Consider the following 21795-nt stretch of genomic DNA (forward strand, 5'->3'; position numbering starts at 1 on the left):
GGAAGTCACTTAATGTCCCTGGGTCTTAATTTTTCTTACGTAAAAAAGTTAAGTTGCTGTAGACTAGTCTTCCAAATTATGTACCATGAACCATTAGTGGGTCATAAAATCATTTTGGAGAGCAAGGAGAAAGGAGTTAAAACTGCTGGCCAGGACCAATTTCTCACTTACTGGGCTAGGGGTTGGAGAGTAATTTCTAGGGTAAAGACGACAGGTGACTGGTTTAATCTCTTTGTAAACATCACAATAGGACCTTCAGGGAAACAGACTGATATTTACTAGGAGAGTCCTTCTCTAAAGCTTTGAGGAGGATGTCCCCAATTTAGGACTGCTTACAGTAAACCAGTGGTCCTCAAAGAGCGGTCCATGGACCAGCAGCCTCTGAGTTACCTGGACACTTATTAGAAAAGCAAATTCTCAGGCCCTACCCCAGACTCACTGACCCAGACAGTCTGGCAGGAGGCTCCAGCAATCTGTCCTTAATAAACCCTCCAGCTAATTGTGGTCCATGGTCAATTCTGAGAACTGTCATAGTGTACAATACCAATTTATACGGCATGGCTCCCTGAAGAATACTGTACAAATCCCTGAGGTGTAAAATTGAGATGTTTCATAATTTAGAGCCCCCCTGTTGTGTAAAGTGACCCATGAACCTCACATTACAGACTTTATGTACCATTATGGGCCAGAGGAGCATGTATCTGATGTGGGAAGGATGGACTATGGAGCCTCATGACATGCCCCCCACCCCACTTCTGTTGCCTATGCTTCCTGATTGCTTATGCTCTTGAAATATTTGTAAAATGTGATTTTAGATAAGATCTCTGACTTATATATGTCCTACTGACACTGTGATTCTTTGTGTTGGCTCGAATCACAACCAGCATTTTTCTAAAAATGAGAAAGGATAGACTAAAAACCAGAGGGTATCACATTTATGGAATTGTTTTGTGAAGACTGTCTCAGGAATATTCTCTCTCCCACTCCCACACACACACAGGCATGCGCATATACAGTGTGGTGATGGAAAATGTACTTCTTATCGTGGACTGTAGATTGGAGTTTGAAAAATACTGGCCTGGATAATGTTAAGAAAGTCTCATGTAATCAACAGATTAAAAGGCCCCCTAGTATTCCCTAAGGTTTTTGAAAACTACTGAGTGACTCCAAAGATCTCTGGATTCTCTCACACGTATTCTCTGATTCTACCCTGGCAAGTAAGCCTCCCGCTAGCCATTTCTGGTTCACCTATTCCATTGAAACGAACACTGACACCCATCCCACATTAGACTATTCTACCCACTGCCCTGCATCCTCTCTCTTATACAGCTCTTTCCTAGAATGACCTCTTTCCTCTCCACTTCTCTAAATCTTATCCATTATACAAGACCTAGGTCAAATTCTCTGTAAAGCCTACTCTGCTGGATTTAACCTAAAGTGAGTATATTAAATATACTGCCTTAATTTGATATTAAGAGATCAAAATGGGTCTTTCTTTAAACAGTTTATAAATTCCTCAAGGTCTGATACTATCTTTCGCTTCTTTATAATACCTAGAACATCTGATAATTGCAAATTAGCAAGAACTGAAATACTTCTGGAGACTTTTCTATAATATATTTATGATGAGTTTTGAGATGCTGAGTAAAAGTAGAGGTATGCTGTTAGTGAAATGTAACTGATGATTCAAAAACTTCTAAAACTCACTGTATACAGTAGCTCCTCCGGAGTGACAGGACTGGTGAAGATGGTGCGCAAGCATCGGAGGCAAGCTTCAATGAACTTCAGGTCTGGAGACAGTAGTCCTATTAATAGAAAATAGACTTGAGACTCATCCTTTCAGTCTGTATTTTAAACACTGCAAACTAATTCTAATTTTTACTTGTACAAAAATGACTTCCTTACATACCTTGCAGTAAGGCAGGGATAATATGGCAATCTAGAAGAGACTTGACATTGTTTTCAGTACCCATAGCAAGACTTCCCAATACCACTGCACATTCAGTTTTCAGCTCTGTACTTGAGGTTTCTTGCTGAAGCAAGTACAACAATCTAAAAAGAAGGAATTTGATAAACAGAGGAAACTAAAACAAACAGAAGTAAATTAGCTAAAAGTAATGTAACAGAAAAATGCTACCAATATACCCCATATGTGGGTATGCTAAAAATATGGCTGGTGAGCTCATAGACGGCTAGGAAATGATCACTTGTTTCTATCAGTTACTAATTTAATAAAGAAGTATTTGGGTAAAAAATCAAAAGAGACTGTCTTCATTTTGAGCAAAAGGACTATTATATATAATCTTAGAGTTTATCAGAACTATTAATCTGAAAGTTGTCCACACATAGACAAAGCAGCACCACAGTTCATCTTATCTGCCACTCCAGGATATGAAGACGCAGACTACTCAATGCCAAGTACTGTCAGATCTTAAATTTAGACTAGAAAGGGGCCTGGACTATCCAGACGTATGGTTCAGAGATCACAGAGGTTTACTCAAGAGAGAACTTTCAGAGTCAGACTGATGTATATCATCTATCTACCCAACACATCCTTTTATTGCAGGTTCAATGATCTTCCTGAATTTCCAAAAAGTATTAATACATTTGCTTCATATTCCATTCTCTGGTACTTAAAAATTTCTAAAGAGATGCTTCATGTATTTCAAAGCATTTATTTTAAAAATTAAGAGGCTTTCAAAAATAGGATATCTAATACAGAAAAAAGATGGGTCTTACGGATGAGAATGAGAAATACATTAGAAACTCAGTATGAATATCAGAAAAGTGACTGATAGCAAACATACCTTGGAACAGCTCCTAAAACAATGAGATTGGCTTTCTGCTTGTTGTTTCCAATTACAGCATTTTTCATGTCTCTGAATTCAGGGGAAGAGAAAAGGGTAAGGTATATTGAGACATCACAGAAAAATCAGTAATCAATTCATTCCACTTTATCTTTATTATGCAACATCTTGGATTGACAAATATAGAAGTTAGTGACAAAGTCAAATCCACCTGAGTACCAAAGAAAAGGAACAGAGATAGGTGCTGAATGAGCCTAGAGGCTGTAAAATAGGACAGTGTGGGAGTGGGGAAAGTGGGAGATAACCCGAGTACTCATAAAAGACTTCCAATACAAAGCATATTGAGTTCTTCAGAAAAGGCCCACACAATGTATCTGACCTTGTTTCAGGGATCATGACTTTGTTCCTTTCTCTTTTTCTGACTTCCTAGCACTGAATATTTCTTATGATTCCATTTTATCTCCTTTATTGCCTTATTAGCTGTGCCTCTTTGGGTTTTGTTTTATTGTTTTTTAGCAGCTGTTTTACAATTTACAATATGTATCTTTTAACTTATCACAGTCAGTCTTCAAGGGATAGCATCTCATTTCATTTGTATTTTAAGAGTCTTGCAAGCATATACTTCCATTTCTCTGTCAATTCTTTCTATTACTGTCATACGTATTTTATTTTTCAACTGATTAGAAATAACAATATACTGTTACTATTTTTTTACTTAAGCAGACAATTACCTTTTAAAGAGATTAAAAAAATAAGAAAAAAAATCTTTTTTATTTCTCACATATTCACCAGTATTTTTTATTCTAGCTATACTTAGATTTTTACTTCATCAGGAGTAAAACTCTATTCTACATGAAAAGTATCTCTATGAATGACCAATTGGTTCACAAACACTGATTAGTCCAAAGGACAGGTGGAAAAAAAATAAATGGCTCAAAATAAACCTAGTACTACTAAAATTTTAATAAAAAATACTTACCTAATTGGTCAGTAGTGCTACCTTAATATAAAACACTAGAATACTATGTGATTCTATATAGTGTGGTTCTCAAAGTGGGGAAGAGAGCATTAAAGCACCATAGGGGCACTTCTGAAGTTTATGAGGGTGTCTGGAAATTTCTGGCCACAGTTTTACTATTAGAAAGCATTTTTTTTACAGTTTGAAAGAAAACTGTATTTTTCAGTATTGCATCTGGCCCTGTAAATAAAAAGGAAATTATTCATTATACATTATTCATTCTTACACTTTTTACTAGAAGTTATTTCGTTTTGGAAAATCAGACCAGCACAGGGGCCACTCCCAGTACTGGAGTTATGGATACCAAACATTTACATACGGAAACATTATAAATTATCTTTTCTAAAAGCTCTTCCTTATAAGCAGGGAAGACATTATATTATTTTTGGAGTTATGTATATGAGGAGTTATATTATTATAGATTTAATTTCAGGATAGTACAGTGGTCATTAAGAAATACTTATAGAGGGGAGTCAGGTCTGACTGTGTTAAGGCCATCGCTATATAGCCTCAAAGTTCTTAGCTCACACACTTCTTTCATATCCCAAAATAAGTTCCCCTACATTCTCACCCAGCATCTCTTTTGACTCTTTTAGGTGGCAGCGGTCTAATGTATAGAGGAAATTTTTTGCCAACTTTGAAACTTAGAATCCTAAAAAATTCTATAATTGGCAAACCATGATCTTATAGAAAAAGAGAGTATAAAACAGAAGGAGAAAAAGTTACTTTTAAAAATCAACAACTAAATGTTATAGTCAGCACGTGTTTCTAATACCAACCAAATTCACTGCCATTAAAAACCCTGGTAATAATTTTAATACCCTTTCTCCTTAATTACCTTCTTCAATTATAGCAGAAAAATACTGCTATGATGCAGTGATCTGCTGAAAGCTGATTCTCGCCACAAGGTTTTGAATGGCATTTTCACAAGTTTTGAGCCAAACACTATTGGTCTAGTCTTCCAGTAGCTCAGTGGAGCTGAGGGTAGGAGTATTTTTTTCAGGGCCTGATCTAGTTCTCTATGTAAACTATCACTCAGATCTTCCACATGGTTCATAGGGGATAAGTAGGAGGGGACTTTCGTTTATGGGGACTTAGCTGAAAACTAGGGTTTTAACCAAGTTCTGATAGACAACTATAAAATTATGTGATATCAAAGCCTCATTTAGCAAAGCACAATAGGTGAGACTATACATCTAGGCTTCTGTTTCCTTATAAGGGCTTACTTCCCAATCATTAGCTTATAGACCCTAACTTAGCAGTTTGCCATTTAGTTTCATCTTCTTTCCTTCTCTTCATGTGTTCTGTCTATACTACTGTTAGCACATCCATTTGTCCAGCAGCTATCAATTGAGAGTCTATTTTGTGCCATGTGCCATTCTGGATACTCTCTCTATTCTGCAACTCCCAACAGGAACGTTTCCCCAGATCTCTCTCCATTCTTCCTAAACTAAGCAGAAATGAGGTGTCCCCATATTACCTTATAAACACGTTCCAAATATCTGAAGCCACGCAAAAGTAAATGTTTTTATAGACAAAAACAAACAAAAACCCCTCCAAAACCAATTTTCCAGTTCTCTTAATAGTTTGCAAAAAAGACATGAAGGAGGCAATTGGTAGTTATAGAGTAAATGCAGACCGAAGAGAATTAATAAAATGGACCAATGTCTAAAGAAAGTAATTCTTTCTGTGGCTCTAATAAATAAAATATACTTGTGTTACATAAGGAAGAAGAGACGTTAACACCCAGCAAATAAATTCTATTCAGTTGTTACTATAAAGGGATGCTAGAAGATAATTTCTATGAAACAGTTACAACCGAAAGAGATAATAATCATCACATACACCCATCTTTAGCAGATCTAAATATGGTACAGGATTCAATTTCAGAGACAGCCAGAGTGGAGCTATTCTCTCTCTCTCTCATTTCCTTATCCCCTCCTCCCCATACTTATCCCTGGCTAACTTTACTCATCTTTCAGATCTGACCTTAGATAATAATTTCACTTCCTCCAGGAAGCTTGCCCTGACTACTCCCAGGTCTGGGTTCGGTGTCCCAGCTTGCTGCCCTCTATCATAGCACACTCATTACTTTGTTAGGATAGAAGTCTATTTCCTCTTGAGAGGAAAGAAAGCCAGTCTGACCTGAAAATATCAGAGAACTTACTATCAATGGATCACAAAATGTACCATATAGAAATCTATACTTTTGTAAAATACAAACTCCCAACTATCATCCAAGATAGGGCACAACGAAATTATGCAAAACTTATATATTGTTTTGAAGTTTACAAAGCATTCCATACCCATTACTTTATGTAATCTACATCACAACCTTGAGTAATATTAACCCCATTTTACTGATAAGGAAGCTAAGACTCAGATTCAGGGCTTTTCTCAGAGCTCCACATTAAATGACAGAGCCAGTTTCAACCCATGTCTTTTGTGCCAAGTGTTTTTTCCATTACCTCCAGCATACCAGGCATTCAGAACAAACTGATCAAAAAGAAGTGAGCTAACATATTTCCTTTTTCCTCCAATGTTTCAATTTTACATTTTTACACAAAATGAAAAAGCATTTCTAACTTTCAATTAAAGACATCCTTTTCCCAGTAGATCAAAGAAATTTATCTCATATCTACCAAATTTAATGTTAGAGGGAAAAAATACCCTACTTTTATACTCCTGAAATTCAACAATTAAGTTTTGAGCTCAGCACTGTGTTAGGCTCTATGAAGGATACAAAAGCATCCCATAATGGGATGCTTGAAGAGTTTACAATCTCCTTGAGGAGATAAAAATAACACTAGCAATGTAAGGTAGTGCTATATCATAAATCGAGTGCTTAGTGGCTGAGACAAGTAGATGATCAAACAAGCTTAACAGGTTTTGAAGCAATGGTAGGAACTAAATGAACCTTAGAAAATGGCCACGATTTGGACAGTGAATGGGAAGGGCAAATGGAAAAGCCATTCACAGAAGACAATACTGGAAATGAATACATCATGTTTCTGGGGCAGGAACAGGAGCCTGGATTGAAAAGAAGTGTCCCTTTAAGGTGGGAACATTAAGCAGAGCATAAAGAAAAGTGATAGGAAGAAGAGACAAACTAAAGGGGAATGGATTAAGGAGTAATCATGTTTCCATCAGAAAAAGGATATGAAGGAAGCAGTGACTAAGGAAGATAAAATGAATATGGGATGGACGGAAATGCAGAGAATACTAGCGTCAAGAGAGGTAATTAAATGGCTGATGGCCTTCCTCTCTTGCCCTGGGGTTATGATTATCATAGCACTCACTAACCAAACTATAGTGGACTATCTAGCTATCTGAGTCCTTCATTAGACTTTTGGATCCTCCAGAGCAGTGACTACATTATTCATTCTTACATACTCTCATCCCATCACAATGCCCAGCACGTGGTAGGCACTCAATGAGTGTTTGTTGAAGGAATTATGCAATCCATCCAGGTCTCTGGTTATGTGAGACTGACTAGGATGGCAGCCACAGGAATCACTAATACAGAAGACATTTTGAGGAAGCAGTTAACAAGATGATTTGATGGGTACAGAAAATATGTGACATGTCTTAAGTGACTACTTCAAGTCTAAGTTCCTGGATGCAGAGAACACTAGGAAGCTTAGAAAACAAATCCCTTAACAAGACAAGGATCTATCTTGATTTTGGACACAATGAATAATCTTCCAAGTAAGATAAAAATACCCAGGTAGAAAAGCTAAAAAGTAAGCCTTGAGGATATCCCACTCTTTGAGGATGGGAGAAGAAGCCAATATTAAGATGTTAAAAAGATGAATTTGCCACAGAACATTCTCAGCTAAAATCTAGCTAGAAACTTTTATTTGTCCACTTATAAATGGACTCAGGAGGCATCTACTTTTACACGGAGGCTAACCTTTCTACTTCCTTTCTTTACTTTGAAAGAAATTAATTTTCAGCGTGGTAGAGAAAAAGACTCAAATATTAAACCAACATGTACAGTGCCTACCAGAACTTATATCTAAATTAGAGTATTGGGATGGTGATCAAAACCGAGAGAGAAAGTTGAGGCGCCTGGGTGACTCAGTTGGTTAAGCATCTGACTCTTGATTTCGGCTCAGGTCATGATCTCAAGGTTGTGAGATTGAACCCTGTGTTGGGCTCCACACTGGGCAAGAAGCCTGCTTAAGATTCTCTCTCTCCCTCATCCTCTGCCCCTCTACCCACCTCTCTCTTTAAAAAATTAAAATTAAAATTAAAACCAAGAAAGTAAACACTGCACTTTAAAATTAAAACAACAGAAAATTTTTTTTTAAAGAACTGGGATCTAGACCTGCTGGAGAAATAGTTTCAATCAGTCAAAACAGCATAAATTTTAAATAAAAACCTACTATCTAAATCCAGAAAATTATCTTTAAGAACACGGAAGGCTGTAGCCACAAGCTAAAGATCATTTTGAACCAGTATTACTTTTCACTTACCTGAAAAGCTCCTGTTTAGAATATTGTTCAGTCCTTGGTCTAATTGATGTGAAGTAGCCAAAAAATACACTGGATACTGAAAAACTACAACCTGAGTATAAAGTTTGACCTACTGAAAACTCACTGGTCCTAAGACATCCATAAAATAAGGAGAAAATTTACATCTGTGGGTAGCTAGAATACGGCAACATGGTAAACAACTTATAAAATAATCTGGACTTGGAAAATACAAACATACTCACTGCTCTGTCCCTGTAATTGTAATTAATTATGATGCCTTTTTGGAGAATGTAACATCCAAACATCCAAGTATAATAAGCTTTCTGCTATCCAGCATGGTTAGGGAGTGAGATATGCTCATATTCTAATTAAAGTTAACCACTGCCACATGTAAACTGCCAACTGTAAAAGAATTAGATAATGGTGACCTATTATCCAAACCGAAGCCACTTTTATGATAAGGCTTTGATCCAGGAGGCACTTGAGAAATTTATAGTGAACTTCCCATTTCAAGTCCACTGAGGCATGAATTGTGCACCCACTATAAGTGTAAGTTGAACAGAACTGAGAATTGACGATAACTTATTTCTTTTTAATAAACAAGTTATCCTGTTGGAATGTATGTGGTGTTAGATACAGTTTCAGTTTGTATAAATACTAGCTCAGAAATATATTTCTTTGTTTTATCAATGTATGATTACAAATCACCTTACATTCTCCAAAAATGAAGAGTACAATACAGGAATTGCATTAAAACAAATGCCGAAGTATTTTAGAGCACATTAATAAATATTTTTAATACATGTAATCATTCCAAAGAACAAAAATGTTACATTGTAATATGGCAGCATACATTTACACGTTCTACAAATATGACAAGATACACACACACACACATGCATACAAATATACAGCTATTCTTGATATTCAAAGTTAATACAACATACAAACAGCTTATCTATCTGTGCGTGAAACTATGTCAATATGATCTAATAATTTTTGGAAAAGCTTGCCACCCTTTTAAACAGACTGAATTGTCTCAGAATACACAGGTTTAAATAAGTAAGACTCAGAGTCACTCCATTTCATTTGGTATATGGTAATCTTTATTTATGCTTATCTGTAACACTTTTAAAAGTAACTGATAGGATTATTTCTTTTGAATTATTCTAAAAAATTATCCTTTAATTTAAAATTTCTCAAAATTCAAAGCCTTCATTTTATGAAAGCTCATATCTTTAGTTCATGCAAGAAAAATGGAACCTGTCTATGATCTACTAAAACCAGAGATATATAATTTCTTGGAACCAAAAAAATCAAGTAATCATTACCAAAATAAACTTATATCATCAGTACATTAAAATACTTCAGAAAATAATTTTTAGAAGTAGATACTTGGTGAAAATCACCCAACAATACTACAGTACCCTCAACTGCCTGCCCAAGTTTACCAAGAGATCCAGTCTAGTTTTCTAGTTGTACTCAACTTGGAAACTACAAAGCCAGCCACATTGACTCGTATCATCTTTTGCCCTTCAGCACACAGCCACACAGGGATATCTGCTGATCTTTTCCTGGAGAATCACTAATGTAAAAACCAGATCAGGTGCTCTAACTTATTAGATATGTTTAAAAAAAAAAAAAACAACCCACAGTATTAAGCAGCTTTGACTTTATCTACATAAACAGCTGAATAGTTATCCTTCTTCAACTAGGAGATTTAACATGGTTGACCTAATACACTAGTAACTTCACCGAAAAATATCCTGTAACTGTTTAAGGTAATATACAGATCTCCATGCTAGAGGAAGCTCAGAATTTGCAATGTAGTGTAGTTTATTTGATACAGCTACTCTGTTTCAATTGCAAAGGCTATAATTCATGACCTACATAACTGACCTCCATGTTTTCTCTGTTCCTATCTTACTTAACGATCTTCTATTCAGTTATGTATTTGAAACTTTGCTCTTTTAGGATCTGATTCTGTATTCAAACCTTTGATACAATAGGATCATTTAAAGTTATACTAAATATTGTACTACTAAAAAAACAGTTATTTCTAGAGAACTCCTCATTCTTCAACAATTAAAATGAAGCACTTCTGTTGCTTAATAGTATTTTTCAACAAGGGCACATTCACTATGTAAAATGGTCCTTTATGACATGGGTTAGCTATAAAGAAGTTCCCTATATGTATAGGTAGGACTATGGCTCTACCACAGCTCCGTAGATTATAGACCATGATGAGAAGTCTTTACCTGCCTTTAATTTCTTCAATTTTGTTCTTCCTGTTGTTATGTTTTATGTTCACAATCCTTATTAAGAAAAATCAAGCTTATAGCTAGAAAAATGATAAAACTCTGGTAGTCTCATAGCTAAAGCTAGTTGTTAATTTTTATACTCTGTGGCTACTTCCCTTCTACCTACCTATTTTAGTCTAGTAATGGTCTATGATTCAATGGTGGCTGTGTAATGTGTATAAAAGAGGAAAAAAATGGTCAACTCTCTTTTCCTAAACCTCATTTTGGTTCCTCCTTTCCTCTATCAATACTGTATTATTCTAGTACTGGACAAGGTTACTTAAGAATAAAATGTTAAAAATATAGTTCACTTTTTCTCTTGACTATGTATAATTAATTTTCAGACAGTGACAAAGTTTAGGAAAATAGTAAGTCAGAAAGAATAAACTTTTCTCTCTGGGGAAAAGGACACTTTATCAAATCACCCTATACATATTCATATAAGGCTAGCTCTATTCTGACATAAAGTAAAAACACTTGGGGTGATCTGTGCCTTCCCAATTTTAAACAGATTTTACTATTGTAAGTAGCATTCACGTTTATATGTTATCACTTGCATTCTCGTCTGAATCAAGATTTCTAGCCCCTCTCCCTCATCTCCATCAGTTTGAACTGTTTCCGTTTGAGATTTTTTGTTTTTCTTTCTCTTCTTTGTAAAGAATCATCTTATTTTCAAAGTTGTTTTAAATTAGGGTCAATAATGATAAAGCACTTCAGTGCCAATCTGTGGTTATCAACATACCAGGCACTGGATTTTATATTTCTGACTTAATTTTTACAACTTGGCAAGACGGGCATATTACTTTCCCTTTACAAATGAGGAAGTTGAGGCTCAAGGATATTAAATAACTTGCTCCAGCACAGAGCTAGGAAAGGCCTCCAGTAGGAAATGTCAGAACCAAGAATTCAACCTCTTGTTGTCCAACTCCGAAGCCCATACTCCTTGTACTCCACCATGCCTCTGCAAAAATCTTGCTAATCTGTCTTAGCTAACAGTTTAGTGTCCTAGACTTGATAACTTTTTAAAGAGGTGCTAAGGCCATCAAACTCCATCTTAGCTGATTCGTTATAATATACTCTTCCCACTATTTTTTATGCCTTATTTATCAACTTTCAAGAAGCTACAGTGTTCTTCAGGAAATGACAAATTTCACAGTGGCAAGTAATACCTGAATTAGCTACTCATTTCTGATACAAGTCAAGATAAAAGTCTTTCACACAGAAATCTTGATAGACAAAATTAGCTTTTCTCCTGAACAACCACACTAGCAATCATAATAAAAATAAATGATACAGCATCATCTCTGTCATTCATGGAACTACTTAATGGGTCTGGCATTTTCAGCTAAACTACTTATTGAACAATCCTAAATGATATTGAGGATCACTAATACACAAAACTGTCTGGCTGTGTGTGGGAAGTGTCTGCCTAAGGAGAAGTGTTAATGAAAACTATCCCCACAGCTAATTTCTGTGTGTAGGTACAACCCAAACTGATTTATTTAACAAATGGATTTAAGACCACTTTTTCTGCTAATAATCAAACTAGACTACAAAGGGACTGATTAAATCATTACAAAGTCTCCTAGTGAAGGGAACAAAGGCAAAGTCAACATAATGAGAAAACAAGAACTGTAATCTCCTGTTTCTGTAAACTGAGAAAATGTGAAATAAGGTATCGAGTATGCCAGGTGGGTCTACATCCAACTCTCACCTTCTTTTCCAGCTCAATTTGAATAGTCAAGCAGCCTTACTCACTTTTATCTTGCTTCCACCCTATAAATCCACATCCCCAAGACATGCCTTATACAATGCGCTTTTTTGGGGGGGGTGAGGGGAGTGGTTTGAATAAGAATTACAATCTGTAGATACTTTATAAACAAAGCATCCTCACCTTGCCATGACGGGGCAAAAGTTAAACTGGAAAGTACTATTTGGCTTATGACGATAACAGGGTAAGAGAAGAATAAAGGGACTCATGTGTGCCCTCACTGCTATACCAAACATCCCGACCCTTTTTTGTTCCTTCCGTCCTCTGACACAGTTCAGGCCTGTGGGCACTTCATATCTGCCAACCCTAAGAGGAGTCTTAGGCTAGATCTTCTTCCCCAGAAGTCATGTGTCGAGAGCATGATAATCTGCTCTTAGGATAGAGAATTCATCTTTCAATCATTTGCAATCTTATCACACTTATCTGACTTAAGTTTTTAAAAGTATTATCACCTCGGGTATGTTGCTTAAAAATGTTTCCTCTCATTAAACACTATGGAATTTTGGAGGAAAAAAGTGGGCATTCAGATTATCAAGAGTTTAAATTTCCAATGACTGCTTTCTGAACTCTGAGATTTAAAACATCAGATGTTTCAAGCCTTACAGCCAGTGAGTTAACCAAAAACAAAATAAAAGAGAAAAACCCTACTGATTTTTTTCCCACCCCTTTCCAATTATAAAAGATTATCAATTTTATTCCCTTGCTTTTGTTGGATATAAAAGTCACAAAAGCGTTCTCCAAAAACATGTTTTAAAATGGTAAAAAAAAGTATTCTACAAAAAAGTAAGTTAACTATGTCCGTGTACAACTATCAGACAACTCTTTACGGTACAATATTAAGTCATGAATGTCAAAGGATCTTCCTAAAACAGAAGAAAAAAGTTTTAACCCTACATTTTCAGAATTATATTTGGCAAATTCAAACACAAAACCAAACAAGACTAAAAAAACAAAACAAAACAAAAAGATAGACTTTGATAGACTCTTAAATACATACTACTTACATGACACCTTGTAGAACTTTCTGGGGATCAGGGTCAAATAGCCTGTCAACATAGTGGCGACTGCTAGCTGTTACTTCCTAGAAAGTAGGGGGAAAAATTATGACATCTGAAGCCATGCAAATCACAAATTCACAGCATCACCCACAACATCAAATAGCTATTTAATCTAATTTAAGGCAGATGTATTAGAATGTCTATAAAATACTTACTATAGTAAACCATTCTAAGAAAAGCCTGTGACAAGATAAATAATAAGATGGGGAAGAAAGAAAATACCACATTCTCACTAAAACCGTAACTAGACAGTGGGATCTTTGTGGTGAGCCTTGCAAGCTTTGCCAACAGAAGAACTGGGCATAAGTGTTAAGAAGCAAGGTAAATTTCTTAATCAACTGTTGGATGTCACCTTCATATGAACAACACATAGGAATGTTGCTTGTTTAGTACCCACTAGAGGGAGAGAAAATCTGACTCTCAGCCAGGAAAAAAGGGAAAGCACTTCATAAAAAGTTCAAGAGGGGTAGTCCACATGCAAGAGGGAGACTTTCAGACTGATGCAGAGAAGCCACAATGATAGGAAGCAGACATATGTAAACATAAAAACTAAAGTAAATGAGTTGTTATGCTTTCTGTGAGGGAAAAGCAATTAAGAATTAGAGAGATTTTGGGGTGCCTGGGTTAAGCATCCGACTCTTGATTTTGGCTCAGGTCATGATCTCAGGGTCCTGGGATCAAGTGTGCTGCACTCCGTGCCAAGTGGGGAGTGTGCTTGAGATTCCTCCTCTCCCTCTTCCCCACAAATAAATAAATAAATCTTTTAAAAAGAGAGAGATTTATCAAGTCCAACAAAGTTACCTATTCTGAAGTGGCTGAGGCTACATAGAAGGGGGAGAGTTAGAACATAAAGAGCAAAGGGAGACACCTCCTTTTATTTGTATTGTGGACTTCCCTCTGTTATGTTATTTCTTACAATACTTATTGCGGGGGTAATATTTTTTATAATTAATTCTCATTACTTTTTTTTTTTTTTAAGATTTTCTTTTAGTAAGTAATCTCTACACCCAAGGTGGGGCTCAAACTCACAACCCTAAAGTCAAGTTGCATGCTCTACCAACTGAACCAGCCAGGCGCCCCATTTTTTAAAACAAAGAACATATGTTTAAGAACTGTAGAAAAAGAATTTTTGTCCCTTCTGTTTCTTTCTGATGCCTGCTGAAATGTGCTCATGTACTGCCACCCATTTGCAATGAATTAGCATCAAGTGGAAGAAATACTGTTCCAGTTTACCCAGAACCCTGATCAGAAACAGTTAATTGACAAGACACAGTGTCAGCTTAAGATTCTGAGTCACCAAAAGTATCTCTGGAGAAAAAGTGCATAAACTCTAATTTTCTGATAATAGAATTAATTCAAAATCAAAATATTTTTTCCTATTATGAGCTTGCTACCAAGATATCTTCATAGGCAACCCAAATACCTACTTTAAGTGTGCACTCCATTTATAAAGAACAAACAGGGGCAGCAAACAAGCAAAACTGATAGAAATACTTGTGCCCAACAGGGTACCATTAAAGTACCTGATAATAGGATTTGTTTTACTCAAAATAACAGAACCACAGAGTTAGAAGGATTCTTAATAAGTATTTGTCCCCATCCCTAGGGCACCTGGGTGGCTCAGTCCATTGAGCGTCTGTCTGCCTTCGGCTCAGGTCATGATCCCACGGTCCTGGGATTGAGACCGGTGTTGGGCTCTCTGCTCAGCGGGGAGTCTGCTTCTCCCTCTCCCTCTGCCTTTCCGCCTGCTTTTACGTGCTCTCTCTCAAATACACACAAAAATAAAATCTTTAAAAAAAAAAAAGTTTCGTAATCAAAAAAAAAAAATTATCCCAATCCCTTAGTTAACAAATGAGGGATGGGGGCGCCTGGGTGGCACAGCGGTTAAGCATCTGCCTTCGGCTCAGGGCGTGATCCCAGTGTAATGGGATCGAGTCCCACATCAGGCTCCTCCACTATGAGCCTGCTTCTTCCTCTCCCACTCCCCCTGCTTGTGTTCCCTCTCTCGCTGGCTGTCTCTATCTCTATCAAATAAAAAAAAAAAAAAAAAAAAAAAACAAATGAGGGATGGATCTATACCCTGATGCCAGATTGTCAAAGTTTAAGTTGGGATGCAAACAACTATACAAATACATCAAGAAATAATATATCAAGAGCAAAATCTAGAGTAAAACTGAAAACAATATTCCTGTAATACAAACAGAGGAGTTTCATCACTCCATTTGAATACATCTGCTTCTCTGGCTTTCCAACATAGTAAGTTCTTCTGAGTACCTCAGACCCTCAGACTCCCTTCCATCTAGGGATTGATCTTGGATTTTAGTGTTCCTCTTCACATACTTTCTCACAGCTCTGCATCTCTTGCCTCTCAGTGTGGTTTAGAAAAAGACACTTGGGTTTAAGACCTGTATCTTAAACAACATAAGTTTCGCTCATTAACAGCAACTCTCTTTACTGCTCTATATCTGGTTCATTCAATTTTACGAGCACTGAGTACCTACTACATGCAAGGCACTGACGAAGGCATTAAAGATTTCTAAATGAGTAAGGCACAGTCCCTGTTCTCAAGAATTAATTTTCTATTGTAATTATGCTTATGTATTTATGTTCCCTACTAGAATACAAAACAGAAGTATACACACATACAGGCAGCACTGCCGAGAGGGAGTTAATAAACTAGGAGAATCAGCGATGAAGACTCCTTAGAGGAGTTAGTTTTGGAAAACAAATAAGAGTGCACGAGACAGGACAAGGAAGAATCAGTGTCCCAATCACAGCCATAGCACACGTGAAGCCAACATACATATATCATCAGCAAGTATATACCAGTTGCTAGCACTGAGAAAGAAGGGAGTGTAGATGCCATCCAGAATATAAAACACAAAAGGCTAACCAATACGTGGCCCATAATTGGAGTACAGATTGTCTTTTGGTCAAAGTTCTATGCTAGGTACCAAAGAAGATACAAAAGGATATTACGGCAGAACTTTGCATTTAAGGAGCTTACAATCTGTAAGGGGGTCAAATCATGTATACACACACACACACACACACACACACACACACAAAACAATCCTCTGAGCTGCCTAGGTAGCAGCGAGCTGTGGGGATATAGTCACTTACTCAATTTTACTCTACACTTTGGCCTAACATATTCATTGATTTGTCTATATGGGACAGTTCTTATATCTCACTGCTTCCCTTTGTAGATCAGGTCACCTCTCCCCTCGTCTCTCTTCTTTCAAAAGGCAACCTGGAAATGTAAGAATTTGAGACAGAAGGCAAATGGTATAGATATTAAACAAACTGGTCAGGGAAAGCTTCTCTAAGATGGTGACATTTGAGCAAAGACCTGAAGAAGATGAAAGAGGAAGTCATGCAGCCACCTGGGGGCAAAGCTTTTTAAGCAAAGAGAACACCAAATGCAAAGGCTCTGAAATGGGAAGTGTCTGCTGCGATCAAAGAACAGGGGGCCATTACAGTTGGTGCAGAATGAGTGTACAAGAAAGCAACAGAAGAGAAGGTCAGAGGGGCCAGATGTAAACAGCTACATTGTCTAATATGATAGCCACTGGCCTCATGTGGCTTTGAGCATTTGAAATATGGCTAAGAACTGAATTTTAAATTTTTTTAACTTTAATTAATATTTTAAATTTAAAAACCAAGACTGGATTCAGTTAGTAGAAAACCTTTAAGAATGTTCAGAATTACTTAGGTATGTACATCTACTTGTTCAACTGTAAATTTTATGAAACCTAAATGCCAATCAAGTATTTCCAATCAAAATTTGGCATCCAAATTGTAGAAAATACACACCAGATTTTGAAGACTTATTATAAAAAAGTAAAATAATTCAATAAATAACTCCTTATATTGATTATTGTTGGAATAACGTTTCAATATATTGGTTTAAGTTGGATATATTAAGATTTATCTTATGTTTCCTTTTTACGTTTACAGCATGGCTGCTAGAAATTTTAAAATTACATGCGTAGCTTGCATTATTTTTCCATTGGGCAGGGCTGGTATAGGCCCCTGTTGGTCATCGCAAGGATTTTGCATTTTATGGTTTAAGTTGGGAAGCCATTACAGTTTTGGGAAAAGAGAGACATGAACTGACTTGTTTTAAAAGGATCACTCTGGTTACATTCTTAGAACAGACAAATATATGGAGGGGCTAGATGACAAAAGCAGGAAGACTAGGTAGGAGGCTGTTTCAATATCAGAAATGCCGTCATTTCAGAGATGATGCCAGCCTGGACTAGGACATGAGTTTTGAAGGTAATAAAATTCACTGATTCCAGATAAATGCTGAAGTTGAAATGACTGTCAGATTGGATATGCTGTCACAATAGATGTAGGGTGTGAAAGAAGAGAGGAGCCAAGGATAACACTTAAGGTTTTAGCCTCAGTATCTAGAAAAATGAGTTGTCAGTTAATGAGATGAGGACGACTGTCAGTGATGCAGGTTTGAGTATTTTATTAGCCATCCAAGTGAGAATGTCAAGTTGGCAGTTGGATATATGAATCTGGAGTTCAGTTGTGGGCTAGATATACAAATCAGGGAATTGTCAGCATGTGAATGGGATAAGTTCACTAATGGAGTTCACTTTACCATGGATAAAGCAAGGCCAGAAGACTGAAAACTGGAGCACTTGGATCAAGCAGAATTCCAAGAAGCCAAAGGAGAGACTGTTTCAAGTAAACATTCCAAATATGTATAGCATAAGATGATGACTAGGGCCTGATACAGAAATAAGGAAGTCATCAGCAACCTTGACAACAACAGTATGCGCAGAGTGGTGAAGCCAATGCCTGCCTGAAGAGGACAGAGAGAACGGGAAAAGAGGAATTAGAGAAAGTAAGTACGAACAACTCTTCCAAGGAGTTTCATTTTGGAAAGGAGAATGAAGAAACAGAGTAGTACCTAGAGGGAGAAGTGGAGTCAGGAGAGCATTTTTTAAAAGATGGACTAAATTAGAGCACACTTGTTTACTGATGGAAATTTTTTTAACAGAGAAAAAACATGCTTCATTGGGGCAGAGGGAGAACTTTTGGAACAATGTTTATGAATAATTGAGAGGGAACAGGATTTTCTGGCCAAGTAGAACACAAAAAGTGCAATAACTAGAGAGAATTAAGTAGATGGATATGGCAGTGAGCACCTGTGGACACGGTCTGTGATTACTCCTATTTTTAGAGAGTAAAAAAATGGTGAGGGTGGGTGGGGAGGTGGGTGGTTTAAAGAAAGGAGGAAGATGATGACACTGAATGGGCCAAGAAAACATACAAGGACTGCCTGACAGCACTAGCCCTCTTGAGGTTCATGGTTATGAATTTAAAGTATGACCAGTCAGCATGGCTGTGTTTTTCCTCAGCAACATTAAAATATACAGAAGGCATGAAAAAAAGAGTTGGATTTAACCAGAGTTGGAATTTCACAACACAAGGATGACAAAGCTAGGGGAAGGGGTCAGCTCAGTTGAGGGTATATGCAAAGTTGTAATTATAATGATGGACCTATTAAAAGCCAGCGAAAAAGTGGTAGTATTAATAGACTGCAGATAACAGATGGACTGAAGAAGGATTATTGATATTGGGGCAGTAGAAGGAGTGGCTTGGAAGGACAGAAGGTGGTGGGTAGGATATCTGAAAATGAGATTATGGAGGAACTTTAGTTACTGGTAAGGTCAAAGTCTAGGAAATAACCATGGGTACAAGTACCTCAAGGCAGGATGAAGGATATGATCATTGGGGAAGCCTTCAGTTTAAGAAAAATTATCGGGGTGCCTGGGTGGCTCAGTTAGTTAAGCATCTGCCTTCAACTCAGGTCATGATCCCAGGGTCCTGGGATTGAGCCTCACATCGTTGGGCTCCCTGCTCAGTGAGGACCCTGCTTCTCCCTCTCCCTGCCACTCCCCCTGCTTATGCGTGCTCGCTCTCTCTCTCTCTGACAAATAAATAAAATCTTTAAAAAAAGAATAACTGTCTACATATGCAATGAAATTTCCATAAATTACAAGTAGTGCTAGAGAAAGTGACCATAGCTAGCAGCTAAAATCCCAAAGAAATGAGAAAGAATGAACCAGGGGTCTACAGATGCTCAACAAGGTAGAGTCTGGTAAGATACAGAGCAGGAGGGGCGCCTGGGTGGCACAGCGGTTAAGCATCTGCCTTCGGCTCAGGGCGTGATCCCGGCGTTACAGGATCGAGCCCCACGTCAGGCTCCTCCACTGGGAGCCTGCTTCTTCCTCTCCCACTCCCCCTGCTTGTGTTCCCTCTCTCGCTGGCTGTCTCTATCTCTGTTAAATAAATAAATAAAATCTTAAAAAAAAAAAAAGATACAGAGCAGGAGTGTTTAGAGAAAAGTGAAAGAGGTCTGAAAAGAGCAATGAGGAACAAGTCTCCATCTCTAGGGATAGAAAGGATATGACAGATAGAGAAGGAAAAAAAGTCACCAACTGAGAAGTTTACAAAAGAAAGCTGGGAAAAAGTATCATCGGTGGAAAATCCCAGTTTGGTCTAAACAAAAAAGATGAAGGAATGTTCAGAGAAGAGGCAAGAGAAAGGCAAGGGATCTGGATTGAAAGTGAAGAGTTAAATGCACATAAGGAATGACCCTAGAGCCCGGAGCTTCTTGTGGTAGTTAATGTAAACAGACACAAAAAGCTCAATCCTGATGACCTCAAGGGAAAGAGTAGGAGTGTGCGGGGGCGGTAGGGGTGGAAAGAACTTTGAGGCTCTTCTTCAATGTGGGGAGTGACAGTTTAATCTGGGCACTTCTTATTTACTCCAGAAATATGAGAAGCATGGGGGTTCCTCCTTTCCTCCTGCCCATACAGACAAGAAAGTTAGGAAGGTTTCTGATGTTCTGTCCTTTCAAGATGTGGCTTCACCTTCATGTCAAAACACCTGTGCCCTTTTATGGGGCACCTGGGTAGCTTAGTTAAGTGTCCAACTCTTGATCTAAGCTCAGATCTTCATCTCAACGGTGGTGAGTTCAAGCCCCACACTGGGCTCCACACTGGTCATGGAGCCTACTTAAAATAACAACAACAACAACAAAAACACCAATGCCCTTTTAAATTGCTTTCTGTAGCTTCCATTAGCTGTATGCATGGTGATTCTTCCATCCTTCCAACTAACTAAGTGAATGTGCCAAGCGGCCAGCTAAAGCTCAAGGTACAGCCTGTGCCCATAAAGGAGAGCAACGCTAGCCAAGGGCAAACTGTGACCTCCGCCTTTTGGCACAAGGCTTCAAACAAATGACCTAGTAAGCCCTTAAAACCTGGATCTGAACTCATTTTACACACTCAAAGCTGCAATAAAACCACCACCAATGTATATATTAAAAACCTGTGATGTTTTATGCTTACTAGCACCCCCTGAAATTATATTACATGAAAATGTACATGGATCCCTTTAATAGAAAGTTTGTAGATACCAAATTTGTGAATTAAGAGTTAACTCTAAGAAGATCTGAATCCACTGTGTGTACAAACAGGTACTGATCACTATAAAAAGAAAATCCTGAAGCAAATTTCTTCTTGCAGGAAAACAAAAACAGAAACAGGTAATGAGTTGCATTCCATTATGGAGAAGTATTAATGGAAACAATTTCCCTTTTATTAGGGTTAGGCAGCCTCTAAGTGGCCCCCAATGATACCCACCGGCTGGTACTTGATTCTAGCAAAGAGAATGCAGTGGAGATGACAGGATGTCACTTCAGAGTCTGGTATGTGTGTGTGAAAAGCCAGCTGCCATGCTGTGCCATGGAGAGGCTCACACAGAATGGAACTGCGGGAGGCTTCCAGACGAAGCCCTTAGTCCAACAGCCCACATGGAACTAAATCCTGCCAATAACCATGTGAGTGAGCTTGGATAGATTCTCTCTCAACTGAGCTTCCAGGTAAAACATGGCTCCTGCTACAGGTACCTGGGTGGCTCAGTTAGTTAAGTGGCCAACTCCAGATTTTGGCTCAGGTCATGATCCCAGGGTCCTGGGATGGAGTCAGCTTGAGAGTTCTCTCTCTCCCTCTCCCTCTCCCTCTGCTCTTCTCCCAACTCATGCTCGCTCTCCCTTTCTCTCAAATAAATAAATCTTAAACAAAACAAAAAAACCAGAAATAAGAACAAAAAAAACAAAACATGGCTCCTGCTAACACCTTCTCCAGAAACTTTGGGGCAGAGGCACCAGCTAAGCCACACCTGAATTTCTGACCTACAGAAACTGTGAGATAATAAACACAGTTTTAAGCAGCTAAGTTTCCAGGTAATTTGTTACATAACAATATCATAGATAACTAAGACACCTTCAGATTTATCATCCAAGCTAGGATAATTTTAAAGAGTGAAAGAGGGCA

At 37.6% G+C, this 21795-nt stretch overlaps 1 protein-coding gene across 3 annotated transcripts in view; it reads right to left on the reverse strand.

Annotated features, from left to right (window-relative positions):
* The window catches only part of ARMC8 (armadillo repeat containing 8), a 104974-nt gene that overhangs the window by 61037 nt on the left and 22142 nt on the right, over nucleotides 1–21795 (reverse strand). For all 3 annotated transcript variants that reach the window (XM_008708090.2, XM_008708076.2, XM_008708082.2), the window contains exons 2-5: nucleotides 13379–13455; nucleotides 2808–2879; nucleotides 1910–2052; nucleotides 1708–1805 (exon numbers count right to left, since the gene is read on the reverse strand). In XM_008708090.2, coding sequence (XP_008706312.1) covers nucleotides 1708–1805; nucleotides 1910–2052; nucleotides 2808–2879; nucleotides 13379–13455 — 390 coding nt within the window. The remainder of the gene's footprint in view (nucleotides 1–1707; nucleotides 1806–1909; nucleotides 2053–2807; nucleotides 2880–13378; nucleotides 13456–21795) is intronic.

The sequence above is a fragment of the Ursus maritimus genome, unplaced genomic scaffold (genome assembly GCF_017311325.1).
Source record: "Ursus maritimus isolate PB19 unplaced genomic scaffold, ASM1731132v1 scaffold_20, whole genome shotgun sequence".
Taxonomy (NCBI): Eukaryota; Metazoa; Chordata; class Mammalia; order Carnivora; family Ursidae; genus Ursus; species Ursus maritimus.